Here is a 14,012-nt window from a genome sequence, read left to right on the forward strand (position 1 = left end):
TTTCTAGCAAGAGATAACATTTAACTTTGATTTAAAGTTGTATGTATTAATTTTAAATGTTTATTGTCTATTGTCTTAGCTTCTGCCTAAAGGGAGAGGGATTGGATGGCAACTTTCCTGCTGTAATAGACTATACTCCATATTTGAAGTTTACCCAAAGGTATTTGACATTTTGAAATATGGTCTTAAAATATTTATAACTTGTTGTACAATGCTCACTTGATTAAAACTACTTTGTACAAAACATTTGTTTCAGTATCAGGAATCATTAAAGAGTATCAAGTTCAATTGAAATTTTAGTGCTTATGTAAATATATACTTCTTACATAATTGTAATCCTAGCATATAGTTTTAAAAATAACAAACTCATTTATTTATATTGCTATAGTCATATAGTAATAACTTAAATAATTGTGAAATAGTCCAACTGAGACTTCAAAACTGTAAGCCACTATTTAGGTTGTTTTCCATTTTATCTCCATTATAAAAAAATAATAATGAATATACTTCAAACTGGAAGGTAGGAGTTCATAGATTAATTTTTTTCTTTGAAAGATCAACCTACATCTTATCAGTATTCCTATGTCTATCTTCCTAAAAGATTTGTGTTTCTTTTAACTTTAGTAATCACCGAGGTGAGTGGATTACCTGAGCCTGCGGGTTTGAGACCCGCCTGGGCAGCGAGACCTCATCTCTACAATAAATAAAAAAATCAGCTGGGCATGGTAGCGTATGCCTGTAATTCCGGCTACTTGGAAGGCTGAGACGGAAGGATCACCGGAGCCCAGCAGGTCGAGGCTGCGGTGACCGGAAGCGGCCACTGCACTCCAGTCTGGGCAACAGAGTGAGACTCCAACTCAAAAAAAATAATAATAATCACCAAACCAAACACCTTTTTTTGGTTATTTTATTGGATGTACCATCATACAAAAACAGATTACTGGATTGGAAGAATACAGTAATTTCCTTTTATTTCTATTGTAAATTTTTTCTTTACTTCTATTGTAATTTTTTGAAATATTTGAATAAGTTCAATGAAAATTTGATGACTCTTAAAGTATGGCTTTATAAAAGAGTTGTACCAATTTATCCTAACACTAGTATTGTGTGTGACTTTTGGATTTCCCACAATTTTATCAGCACTGAAAATTAATTAAATGAAATCTATAGATATTTATAAGTTCTGCTTGAAAAATAGATTTTCCTGAATAGAATGATGATTTTATATACTTCTAAAATATTGTAATCATGGAAAAGCTATAAGATACTATGCATGTGTGTAAACTATGTGTATATTTAATATATGTACACACACATATTTATTGAGGACCTAACATAGGAGAGAAATTTTCCTACATGCTAGGGATACATAGACATCAAGAGTATCCTGAAAAAGAACACAGTCAGACCTTTTCCCAAAGATAATCACCATCTCATAAGAGAAGTCACTAATACTTCAGAGCTAGGAGTGTGGAGATATTTTAGATGGTGAGGGAGAAGAAATAGAGTTGTGACACCAAGATACTCCATTTGAATAAGTGGATTCCCTGGAAAAAGGAACAATTCTAGTACATTAAATCTATAAAAGAAATACAGAAAGATGTATTGAGCAGGCATAAAATTATATCATTTGAGGATATGTTGGATTATAAGACTTTTTGAAAAAGATTAGTAGTTCAAAATACTATAGGAACAATATTTATTGAATTTTACTATATATCAGGTATCTAGATACTTTACATCTATGAATTCATTTACTATTCAAAAGACAGTGAAATAGATGAGATCAGGTGCATTCAGGGTGGTATGTTCATAAACAAAAGCCATTGACATAGAATCTGCTATCTCTATTTTACAAATGAGAAAGTAGAAACACAGAAAGGTAAAATAGCTTTTTCATAGTCACACAATGGCTACACATAAAATGCTATTTTATGGCAGATTGGGTAAAATACAAGTCTAGAATTAAAGAGCAAGTTGTCATCTGGAAATAGGAGTTTGGTCATCAATATATAGGTAAAAAGGCTATTTTCAGTGATTTAGGAAATGACTTAAGTTAAAATAACTTCAGTAATTACTAATTTTCCTCTCATACTATATATAAGAGGCTGAAGATATTACTCAATGTTTTGGAAAGATATAATAATGAACCATCTCAGAATGATTTTAATACTTTAAACCCAACTGCTAAGTTACTTTTTTTTTTTTTGAGTTGGAGTCTCACTCTGTCGCCCAGGCTGGAGTGCAGTGGCCGCTCCCGGCCACTGCAGCCTCGACCTGCTGGGCTCTGGCAATCCTTCTGCCTCAGCCTTCCAAGTAGCCGGAATTACAGGCATGCGCTACCAAGCCCGGCTGATTTTTTTGATTTATTGTAGAGATGAGGTCTCGCTGCCCAGGCTGGTCTCAAACCCTCGGGCTCAGGCAATCCACTCACCTCAGCCTCCTAAAGGCACGGGATTACAGGCTGAGCCACCGAGCCTGGCTACTAAGTTACTTTTTGTCTGAGTTTTTTAAATACAACTTTGTCTTTCTTTGATGCACTAATTCAAACATGTATGTATAACTTCTCTTCCTTTATATACTGAAGAATTTATACCATCTTGTATAAGGATACTAAAATGAGAAGAGAAATGCCAATTAAAATTAGTCATAAGTCAGTCAGCATTACTGACCATGGAGTTTTTCTTTTCAGAAAAATTTAAATCATATTAACTGTAATAGACATAAAAAGAACCAATTGTTGCCAGGCACGATGGCTCAAGCCTGTAATCCCAGCACTTGGGAGGCAGAGGCAAAAGGATTGCCTGAGTCCAGGGGTTTGAGACCAACCTGGGCAACTTGGTGAAACCTCATCTCTACAATAAATAAAAAAATTAGTCGGGCATGGTGGCTCACGCCTGTAGTTCCGGCTACCTGAAGGCTGAGGAGGAAGAATCACCTGAGCCCAGCAGGTTGAGGCTATGGTGGACGTGAGCATGCCACTGCACTCCAGCCTGGGCAATAGAGTGAGACTCCAAAAAAAATAATACATATTACTTGTAGAAAATTAGAAAATACAGAAAGAAGAAAGTTTAAGTCACTAATTATCTTACCTTCAAGTAGCTGCTAGAAGCATTAAAATTTTGATGGATGACTTTCCAGTTTTTTTTATGTATGAATACATTATATTTTCTTTAGTGAAAATGGAATCATAATGTATATGTAACTTTATTTTCCTTAGTACTGTATAATGAACAATTTTAAATGATGTTAACTAATTCTCTACAACATCATTTTAAAAAATGAATAGAATTTCATTGTATAGTATGTTGATCCTGTTATTGTTGGACTCTGTGGAGTATAGGTACATTCAGTTATTCACTGTAATATATACTGTTACAGTTAATATCATTGTGACTGCATGTTTTTATACAGAACCATGATTATTAAGTTAAAATCCTAAAAGGGGAATTTCTATGTTAAATAGCATATATATTATTAAAGTTTTTGATAAATACTCTGAAATTGCCCTTGAGAGAGGTCATATCAATTCAGTTTGTAACAGCAATATGTGAGAATGCCTGCTTCTCACTCTTTCCAACTGAGTATTAAAATTGTGGCCACTTTTATAAGTGAAAAATGACATTCTGCTATTTTAATTTGCATTTATTTGATTACTAGTGAAGGTCAATTTTACAAATGTTTATTAAAATGTCTTTTTTAAATGGAAATTTTAAAAGCTAAGCCTTCATTCATACTTACTCTGAAACTAAGTATATGAAATATGTAAGTAGAAAACATTTTAAATTATATTTTATATTTAAAATTGATTTAATTAAGTTTTAGATTATATACCAGTGAGAAAACGGTTGCTTTTATTTGAGTTACTGTTTGATATAACTTTAAACATTTTTGGCTAATAAGCCTGAAAAGTCTAGTAGCTAATAATCATTGGTCTTATATGATACCTTTAATTTTTCATTTATTTTATTTTATATTTGAGTTGTGGGGTACAAGTGAGGATTTGCTACATAAGTAGGCTGCATGCATGCAGGTGAAGTTTGGGTTTCTAGGTGACCCACTCTCCCCTTGGTGGTGGACCAGGTATCCATTGTGTTGCCACGTTCCTTTGTCCCTCTTTCCTCCCTCTCCTAGCAGTGCCCAGGGACTGCCAATGCCACCCTTGTGCTAATGTGACTAGTGTTCAGGACCTGCTTATGAGTAAGAATATGCAGCATTCAGTTCTTTGTTTCTGTGGTAGTTCACTTAGTTTGATGGTCTCTAATTGCATCCAACTTGCTGCACAGACTATGATTTTGTTCTTCGTGGATGCATAATATTTCTTCATGTGTATGTACCACCTTTTCTTTATCCAGTCTACTTTCAATGGGCAGTAGGGTCGGTTCTGTGTTTTTGCTATTGTGAATAGTGCAGCAATAAACATGAGTGTGCAGATATCTTTTTCATAGAGTGATTTAAGTTCCCATTCGAGGGATACTGGATCAAATGGAAGGTCAATTTTTAGTTATTTGAGAAGTCACTACACTGCTTTCCATAGAGGTTGAATTAGCTTACATTCCTGCCAAAAGTAAAGAAGCATCCCCTTCTTTCTGCAGCTGCACCAGCACCTGTCATTTTTTGAGTTATTAGTAACAGCCATCCTTAAAAGCATGAGATGTTTTGTCCTTGATATTTTGAGCAGTGTTTTGTAATTCTCATCATAAAGATCTTTCACTTCTCTGGTTAGATAGATGCCAAGGTATTTCTTTCTTTCTTTCTTTTTTTAAAGTTGCTATTGTGAATGGGATTGTGTTTTCATTTGGTTCTTAGCCTGCTTGTTGGAGCTGTATAGAAATGCACCTGTCTTGCACGTTGATTTTTGTAACCTGAGACTACCAAAGTCATTTATCGGTGAAGGAGGTTTTTGACAGACTCTCTAGTGTTTTCTAGTTTAGAATCATATCATCTGCAAAGGGATAACTTAACTTCCTCTTTTCCTATATGTAGACCACTTATTTCCTTCTCCTGCCTGATTGCTCTGGCTAGGACTTTCAGTACCATGCTGAATAGGAGGAGTGAGAGTGGACATCTTTGTCTTATACCAGATCTTAGGGAGAATGCTTCTAGCTTCTGCCCATTAAACAAAATGTTGGCTGCAGGTTTGTCATAGATAGCTTTTATTGTTTAGAGGAATATTCCTTCTATGCCTGGGGGTTCAAGTGTTTTTATCAAGGAGGGATGCAGTATTTTATTGAATGCTTTTTCTGCATCTATTGAGATAATCATGTGGTTCTTGGTTTTACACCTGTTAATGTGCTGAATTACATTTATGGTCTTGCAAATGTTGAACAAGCCTCCTTGGTTGTGGTGGATGATCCTTGAAATATGTTATCAGAGCCTGTTTGCTAGAATCTTGTTGAAAATTTTTGCATCTATATTCATCAGGGAAGTTGGCCTATAATTCTCTTTTCCTGTTGGGTCTTTGCCAGTTTTGAGTATCAGGATGATATTAGCTTTATAAAATGAGCTAGGGAGCGTTCCTTCCTTCTCAATTGCCTGTAATACTTTCAGTAAGATTGGTATCAGCTCTTCCATATATGTCTTGTAGAATTCAACTGAGAAGCTATCTGGTCCAGGGTTTTATTATTTGTTTGTTTTTTGACTGGGAGGTTTCTTATAGTGGAGTCAATTTCCTGAATTGTTGTTGGTGTGTTTAGGGATTCAATTTCTTCTTGTTTCAACCTTCAGAGGTTATGTGACGCCAGGGAATTCTCCATTTTCTTTAGCTTTCTTAGTTGTTTTTTGTTTGTTTGTTTGTTTTTGCATATAGATGTTTCTAGTAATCTCTGATAATTTTTTGAATTTCTTCAGGGTCAATTGTGGCATCACTTTTTTATTGTTTCTAATCATGTTTATTTTGACTTTTAAAAAAAAAGTCAATCTGACCAGGGGTCTGCCATTCTTATTTATCCTTTCAAAGAACCAGCTTTTTGTCTTGTTTATCCTTTCTATGGTATTTTTGTCTTCTATGTCTTGCAGTTGTAACTTTATTTTACTGGATTTTTTCTACTGAAATTAGGATTTAATTTTTCTTGTCTTTCCAGCTCTCATAGCTGTGACATTAGGCTGTTTACTTATGTTCTCCCTATTTTCTTGATATGAGCAAACAGTGCTATGAATTTCCCTCTTTTCACTGATTTTATGAAACCTCAGAGATTTTGATAAGATGTGTCTTTGTTTTTATTTGTTTCCAGGAATCTTTTTATTTCTGTCTTGATTTCTGTGTTGACCCAAAGTCATTCAGCAGCATGTTGTTTAGTGTCCATGTGTGTTTTGGCATCTTGTTGTTGAATAAGAGATACATTTAAGTAGCAACTTTTCTTGAGAATGATAGTAAGAGGAGTTTTAAAAAGAAAGAAAGGAAAAAGTAGCAAAATTTTATTGTCTGTAGGATAAAATACAAAGTCTTAACAAACCAGACAGACCCTCCATGACCTGGCATCAGCTTATCTTATTAGCCCCATTTTTTGTTGACCACCCATTCAGCTTATTTGGCTGTCTGTAGTTTAGGTTATTAAAAGTTGAGCAGCAATGTGATATTGTCAAAAACCTTTTAGTCTTATACCAGTTCCCCTAAACTTGGATGACAGTGAACAAACTACCTATCTCTTTTTCTCATTTTTTTCCTCTGTTGGATGAATATTTGTTGAATAAAATATTCTTAATAACACTATTAAATAGTTGAACTATACTTCACAGTGTTAGTAGGAGGATTAATGAGATAATGTATGTGAAGTATCTATACTAGTACCTGGAAAACAGTGTAGTTAAGTATTTATTTTCTTTTTAATCCTTTTAAGGAGCTTCCTTATTATCACTCTTCTCTTTCTACTCTTTTGGACAAGCATGTACTGAATATCTAGCAAGTTAACATTTAAATATTTAAATTTTTTGGCAGAATTTTCTCTGATTAACTAATTGACCTAAATTAACTACCATAAATAGACCTAAATAGAAAATAGACTTAAATAACCTCATTGTACTTTTATTTTATTTTATTTTTTATTTTTTAAATTTATTTTTCGAGTTGGAGTCTCACTCTGTTGTCGAGACTGGAGTGCAGTGGCCGCTCCAGGCCACCGCAGCCTCGGCCTGCTGGGCTCCGGCGATCCTTCCGCCTCAGCTTCCAAGTAGCCAGAATTGCAGGCATGCGCTACCACGCCCGGCTGATTTTTTGATTTATTGTAGAGATGAGGTCTCGCTGCCCAGGCGGGTCTCGAACCTGCAGGCTCAGGCCATCCACTCACCTCAGCCTCCCAAAGGCGCGGGATTACAGGCTGAGCCACCAAGCCGGGCCATTGTACTTTTAAATTAAATTTAACTTACTTTTCAAATTAATCTATATGACCAAAGGTAAATTTTATATTTATGTATTTTGTTTTCATACCTTAGACTGATTAATTAATTTAGAATTCATCTTATAGAAACGAGAATGGAAAAGTGGTCATTGGCTAGTAAGAAATTCAACCAATATTTGTTGAATGCTTACTGTGTTCTGGGCACTGTTCTAGGTGCTGTGGAAAAGGCAGTGAACAATACAGACAAAAATTTTTTCCCTCTATCTCTTACATAAATAAAATAAACAATATGTTAGATGGTGATAGGTGTTATAGTATAAAAAAGAAAAAAAAGGAGGGTAGGATGATGTGGGTAGGTAAGTTGCAGTTTTTTAAAAGGTGTTTAGAATAGGCCTCATTTTCAAGATGACATTTTGAAAAAGATGAGACAGCAAGCCTTGTAAATATCTGGAGCAAAAATAGTCCAGGCAGAGGAACAACAATCACAAAGGCCCTGAGGCAAGTGAAAAGCTGGCTGTATATCTTAGGGACAATAAGAAGGCAGTGTGACTAAAGAGAATGAAGAAGAGTAGTAGATGAGGTTAGAGTTGAGGTTAGAGTGATCATATAAGGTCAATAAAATGTTGAAATGAAAAAGTAGGTGTAGAAGTAATAACTCACATAGCAAGGTGGCAACTCAAGGCTTAAGGAGGACAGAAAGAAGAATTAAGCACAGATTGAATTGGTTTCATAGGTCCTTAAGAGTCAGTGAAGTGTCTTATGGCAAGGGGTAGGATAAGGCATGCAGTTATAAACATGGAGTTTAATTCAGACTATCAATTAATGTCCATGAACAAAACAGCAATAATGCAGGAAACAAACAAACAAAAAACATTAAAAAAGAAAAACTTCGTTAGTTGTCTTAGAAAGTTTTTGAGCACACTGTATCCTTAAATAAGATCAGGATTCCACAAGAAATAAACATAGAACAACAATAATCTCTTGAAAAGTAAACATATACATGATAAAATGAGAATATATATTTAAAAATGGATGGTAAAGTTGAGGAAATATCTGCCTTTATTACTGTCATATAGTGCTTTTTAACTTAAAAATTATAGCTTCTGATACAAGAATTTAATCCCAACTTTCTTATTTATATTTATCTGGTATATACTTTATTCAGTCTTGTTTCAGTTAGCAAGATTAATTCTTGCTGAGTTGTTTACATCAAAACTCTATGAGAAGCTATAGATGAATTACTTGGTTTTGTATATGTACAGCATATGGTTGGGTTTTGTTTTGTGACAAAGATTTATTTTTCCTTAATGGATGGTTTTAGCCCATTTATACTTATTGACTTATAATATAAGTTACCATAACTAAAACTGTAATACCCACAAATACTTATTTCTTAGTTGATGCTATTCAGTACAGGAGCCACTAGCCACGTTTGCCTATTCAGTGCTTCAGATGTGATTGATGTGAGGAGCTAAATTTTTAATTTAAAGTTAATCTAAACTTAAAAACTGATGCTATATTGTTGAAATAAATTTTAAAAGATCTAAGTAAATAGAAAGATATCCTTGTTCATGGATGGAAACACTTAGTATTACTAAGATGACAATACTCCTAGAATTGACCTATAGACTCAAAGGAGTCACTGTCAAAATTTCTACATACTCTTTTTTTGTAGAAATGGATAAGCTTCTCCTAAAATTTGTATGGAATTACAAAGGATCCTGAATCACCAAGACAGTCTTGAAAAAGAAGTATAAAACTGGAGGATTCATTAGAATTTTAGGATTTGCTACAAAGCTTCAGTAACCAAAACCAGCACAGGGATAGACATACAAATCAATATTTAAATAATAATTTGAAATTCCAGAAATTTCCCTTATATTTATGGTCAGTGGATTTGAAAAGGAGGCCAAAACTATTAAATGGAGAAAGAGTACTCTTTTCACCAAAAGGTACTGGAACAACTGAATCCATGTGTAAAAGAATGACTTTGGACCTTAGACTCATACTACATGCAAAAATTTATTCAAAATAGGTCTAAAAACTAAATTTAAGAGCTAAAACTATAATATCTTATGAAGAGATATTGGTACAAATTCTTGTAATCTTGAAGTAGACAACTGTTTTTTGAATATTACACCAAAATACAATGAGTAAAAGAAAAAAATAAGTTGTCTTCATCAAAACTAAAAGCTTGTATATTGAAGGACACCATCCCCCAAAAAATAACCCAGAGATAGGAGAAAATGCTTGCAAATAATATACCTAATAAGGATCTTTATATATCCAGGATCATATGGTGCAGTGACAGAGAGCGAGTCCCAGCTGGCCTATTCACCAGATAGCAAATATTATGACCTGTCAATAGGTTATGAATCCTTGTAGTTCCCCCGTCCCCTAAAAAGTACTCAAAATTGTATAGACACAGCATAACATTCTACTCCCTGCCTACTTTATAATTGAACAAACCCAGAACCTCTTCTCAAGGAAGAATGAAAAATAGAGCAAATATCAGAAGTGATTGTTTCTCCATTTTCCACTGAGCAACAGAATTAAAGAAAAGATGAGAGAACTGCTACAAATGAAGAAAAATCAACAAAGAACTGCTGGTAACCATCAGAGCCCCAGCAAAGAGTCAGTGCTAGAAAGAACAGCTGCCCAGGCACGATGGCTCATGCCTATAATCCCATCACTTTGGGAGGTTGAGGTGAGAGGATTGTCTGAGCCCAAGGGTTTGAGAACACCCTGGGCAACTTGCTGAGACCTCGTTTCTACATTAACTAAAAAAAAAAAAAAAAAAAATTAGCTGGGCATGCCTGTAAGTCCAGCTATCTGGAAGGCTGAGGGGGAAGGATTGCCTCAGTCCAGTGGGTTGAGGCTGTGGTGACTGTGAGCATGCCACTGTACTCTAGCCTGGGCAACAGAGTGAGACTCTGACTCAAAAGATGGTACTTACAGAGATCAGAGAATCCTTGGATAAAATGAATAAAAATCAAGAAATGCAAGAGCTAAAACTAAATGAAATTGCAGCAGAACTTGGCAAGTTCAAGAAAGCATACTTAGAAATAACAGAAATAGGTTGGGTTCAGTGGCTCAATCTGTAATCCCAGCATTTTGGGAGGCCAAGGCAAGTGGATTGCCTGAGCCCCTGGGTTCGAGACCAGCCCAGGCAACTTGGAGAGACCTTATCTCTACAATAAATTAAAGTAATTAGCTGGGTGTGGTAGTGTGCACCTGTTATTCTGGCTACTTGGAAGGCTGAGGCAGAAGGATCACTGGAGCCCAGCAGGTTGATGCTGGGGTGACCCTGAGTGTGTGCCACTGCACTTCAGCCTGGGCGACAGAGTGAGACTCCAACTAAAAAAAAAAAGGAAAGAGAGAGATAAATAACTCCTTCCAAGAAATAAATAACAAACTGACAAGTATGGGAAGCAGAATTGACCAAGTAGAAGAAAGAGTCTCAAAGCTGGAAGACCAAAATATGGAGTTAGCCAAATCTATTAAAAATATATATAGAAAAAAGACTTAGAAGAAAGACCTTTGCAACAAAAGCTACAAAACATTGCTCAAAGAAATCAAAGATGACACAAACAAATGAAAAAATATTCCATGCTCATGGATTGGAAGAATCAACATTGTTAAGATGTCCATCCTATCCAAAGTAATCTACAGTTTTAAGGCAATACCCATTACCAACATCATTCTTCTCAGACCTGGAAACAACAATATAGAAATTCATATGAAAACATAAATGACCAAAGATAGCCAAAACAATCCTCAGCAAAAGAAACAAACTGGAAGGTATAACACTTCTGGACTTTAAACTTTATTATAAGGCTACAATAATCAAAGCAACCTAATACTGGTACAAGAATAGGCATGATGAACAATGGAACAGGTTAGAGATTCCAGAAGCAAAAACCTCAATTTCTCAACCAACTCATATTCGTCAAAACCTCTAACAATCACTGGGCAGAGAAGAACTTACTCATAAGTGGTACTGGGAAAACTGGCTGACAACATGCAGAAGATTAAAACAGGACCCTTGCCTATCACCATACACAAAAATTCACTTTAAATGGATACCTCAAACTATAAGAACCTTAGAAAATGCAGGAAACACCCTTCTGGAAATTGGAACTGGCAACCAATTCCTGATCAAAACCCCACGTGCCTATGCCATAAGAGATAAAATAGACAAGTGGGACCTCATCAAACTGACAAACTTCTGCAAAGCAAAAGAAATCATCCAGAGAGTGGGGAGACAGCCCACAGAATGGAAAAATATTTGTCAACTGTATATCTGACAAAGACCTAACATCTAGGATCTACAAGGAATTAAAACATACTGAAAAGAAAAAAATAAACAACCCTATTAAAAAGTGGGCAAAAGATATGAATAGACACTTCTTAGTAGAAAATATACGAGCAGCGCACAGATACATGAAAAACTGCTCAGCCTCACGAATCATCAAAGAAATGCAAATTAAAACCACACTGAGGCCTGGTATGTTGGCTCAAGTCTGTAATCCCAGCACTTTGGGAGGTGGAGGTGGAGCTGAGTGCATTGCCTGAGCCCAGGGGTTCAAGACCAGCCTGGGCAACTTGGCAAGACCTTGTCTTTATAATAAATCAAAAAATTAGCCAGGTATGGTAGTGTGTGCCTGTAGGTCCAACTACTTGGAAGACTGAGGCTGAAGGATAGCCTGAGTCCAGCAGATAGAGGCTGCTGTGGCCGTAAGCATGCCACTGCACTCCAGCCTGAGCAACAGAGTGAGACTGCAACTCAAAAAACAAAAGCAAAAGCAAAAAAACCACACTGAGATACCACCTAACTCCAGTCAGGATGGCCATCATCAATAACTCAAAAAACAGCAGATGCTGGATAGGATGTGGGAAAAAGGGATCACTTACACTGTTGGTAAGAGTGTAAACTAGTACAACCTCTGTGGAAAATAGTGCGGTGATTCCTAAAAGATAAAAAAAAATTGACCTTCCATATGACCTAGCAATCCCCCTTCTGGAAATATTTCCGAAGGAACTCAAATCACTCTATGAAAAAGATACCTGCACACTCAAGTTTATTGCTGTTTATTGCAGTGTTATTCACAATGCAAAAGTATGGAACCAACTGTGCTGCCCTTCTAATGTGGACTGGATAAAAAAAATATGGTACCTATATACAATGGAATATTATGCAGCCATAAAGAAGGATAAAATTATGAACTTCACTGAAACTTGGATGAATTTAGAGTCTATGATATTCAGTAATCTATCACAGAAATGAGCTGAGTACCACATGCTGTCACATATAAGTGGACCCTGAACAATGATCATAATACTGTAAGAAAGGAATTGGCAGTAGTGTGAAAATGCCAAGGGAGTTGGGGGCACTCCATCAATAAGTGTACCTGATCTCAAATCAGGCAAAGTGAGGACCAAAGTGAGGCCCAAGCTCTACATGTACAATGACCATTTATATACCTAATACTGAATTGTATCCCACATCTTTATAATAATATTTAAAAATCCAAAAATCCATCCCCCTAAAAAAATAAAAACCATTTTTTGAATGTTTACTAGAACTCAGTCTGTGAAGTCATTTACACAGGTGCTTTCTGTATGAGAAGTTTTTTTTTTTAATTCCTATTTTATTTCATTCACAGTCATGTGATCACTTAAATTCTATTTCTTATTGATTCTGTTTTGATAAATTATTTCATTATTTTCTAAATTTTTGTTTTTGATTTTTTTAAAAAAGAATTTTGCCCAGGTTTGTTAATTTTGTTAGTTTTTTATAGAATATTTGTGGTTTTTTTGATCCCCTGTTTTATCATTGCCTTACAGCTCATTAATTTTCATTCTAATGTGTATTATTTCATTATTTTTACTTTCCGAGTTTCTGGTGATCTTTTCTTTCTCAATACTTACATTTTCTTGTTTTCTTATAAAACACAGGCCATAAATATCCCTTGAAGTACTACTTTAGCTACATGCCATAAGTTTCTTAAATTGTTTCTTATACAGCTCAGCTTTACGTATAATTTCCATTATAATATTTTTGAACAAAGGATTTCTTGAAGTATAATTTTCAAAATTTTTCATGACTTTTGCTATTATTGTGCTTAGTGGTCCACATACTCACAGTTGTTTGAAATTTGTTTAGAAATGGTCTAGAATGTCTGTTTTCTAATGATTAGGTCCTGTATTCATTAAAGTATGCTTGTTAATGGTGATGTTCTAATAGTCTTTATTCTTTCTCATTTTTATCTGCTTAATTCTTTAAATGGTGATGTATTAAATTATTTTACTATGATATTTCCTTTTTTTTTTTTTTTTTTGAGTTGGAGTCTCACTCTGTCACCCAGACTAGAGTGCAATGGCCGCTCCCGGCCACCACAGCAGCCTCGACCTGCTGGGCTCCGGCAATCCTTCCTCCTCAGCCTTCCAAGTAGCTGGAACTACAGGCGCGCGCTACCACACCCGGCTAATTTTTTTATTTATTGTAGACATGAGATCTCACCAAGTTGCCCAGGTGGGTCCGAACCCACGGGCTCAGGCATTCACCTCGGCCTCCCAAAGTACTGGGATTACAGGCTGAGCCATCGAGCCCAGCCCTTCTATGATATTTCATTTGTAAATTTTTTCCTTGTGGTAGTTTTATTTTTTTTTATA

The 14,012-nt window shown here is 35.4% G+C and overlaps 1 protein-coding gene across 4 annotated transcripts in view; it reads left to right on the forward strand.

Moving 5' to 3' along the window:
- Positions 1-14,012, forward strand: part of RUNDC3B (RUN domain containing 3B) — a 170,830-nt gene that overhangs the window by 84,603 nt on the left and 72,215 nt on the right. For all 4 annotated transcript variants that reach the window (XM_008061315.2, XM_008061316.2, XM_008061318.1 and 1 more), the window contains one exon: positions 80-160. In XM_008061315.2, coding sequence (XP_008059506.1) covers positions 80-160 — 81 coding nt within the window. The remainder of the gene's footprint in view (positions 1-79; positions 161-14,012) is intronic.

The sequence above is a fragment of the Carlito syrichta genome, unplaced genomic scaffold (genome assembly GCF_000164805.1).
Source record: "Carlito syrichta isolate Samal-C Ts95f unplaced genomic scaffold, Tarsius_syrichta-2.0.1 Scaffold305203, whole genome shotgun sequence".
NCBI classification, from domain to species: Eukaryota; Metazoa; Chordata; class Mammalia; order Primates; family Tarsiidae; genus Carlito; species Carlito syrichta.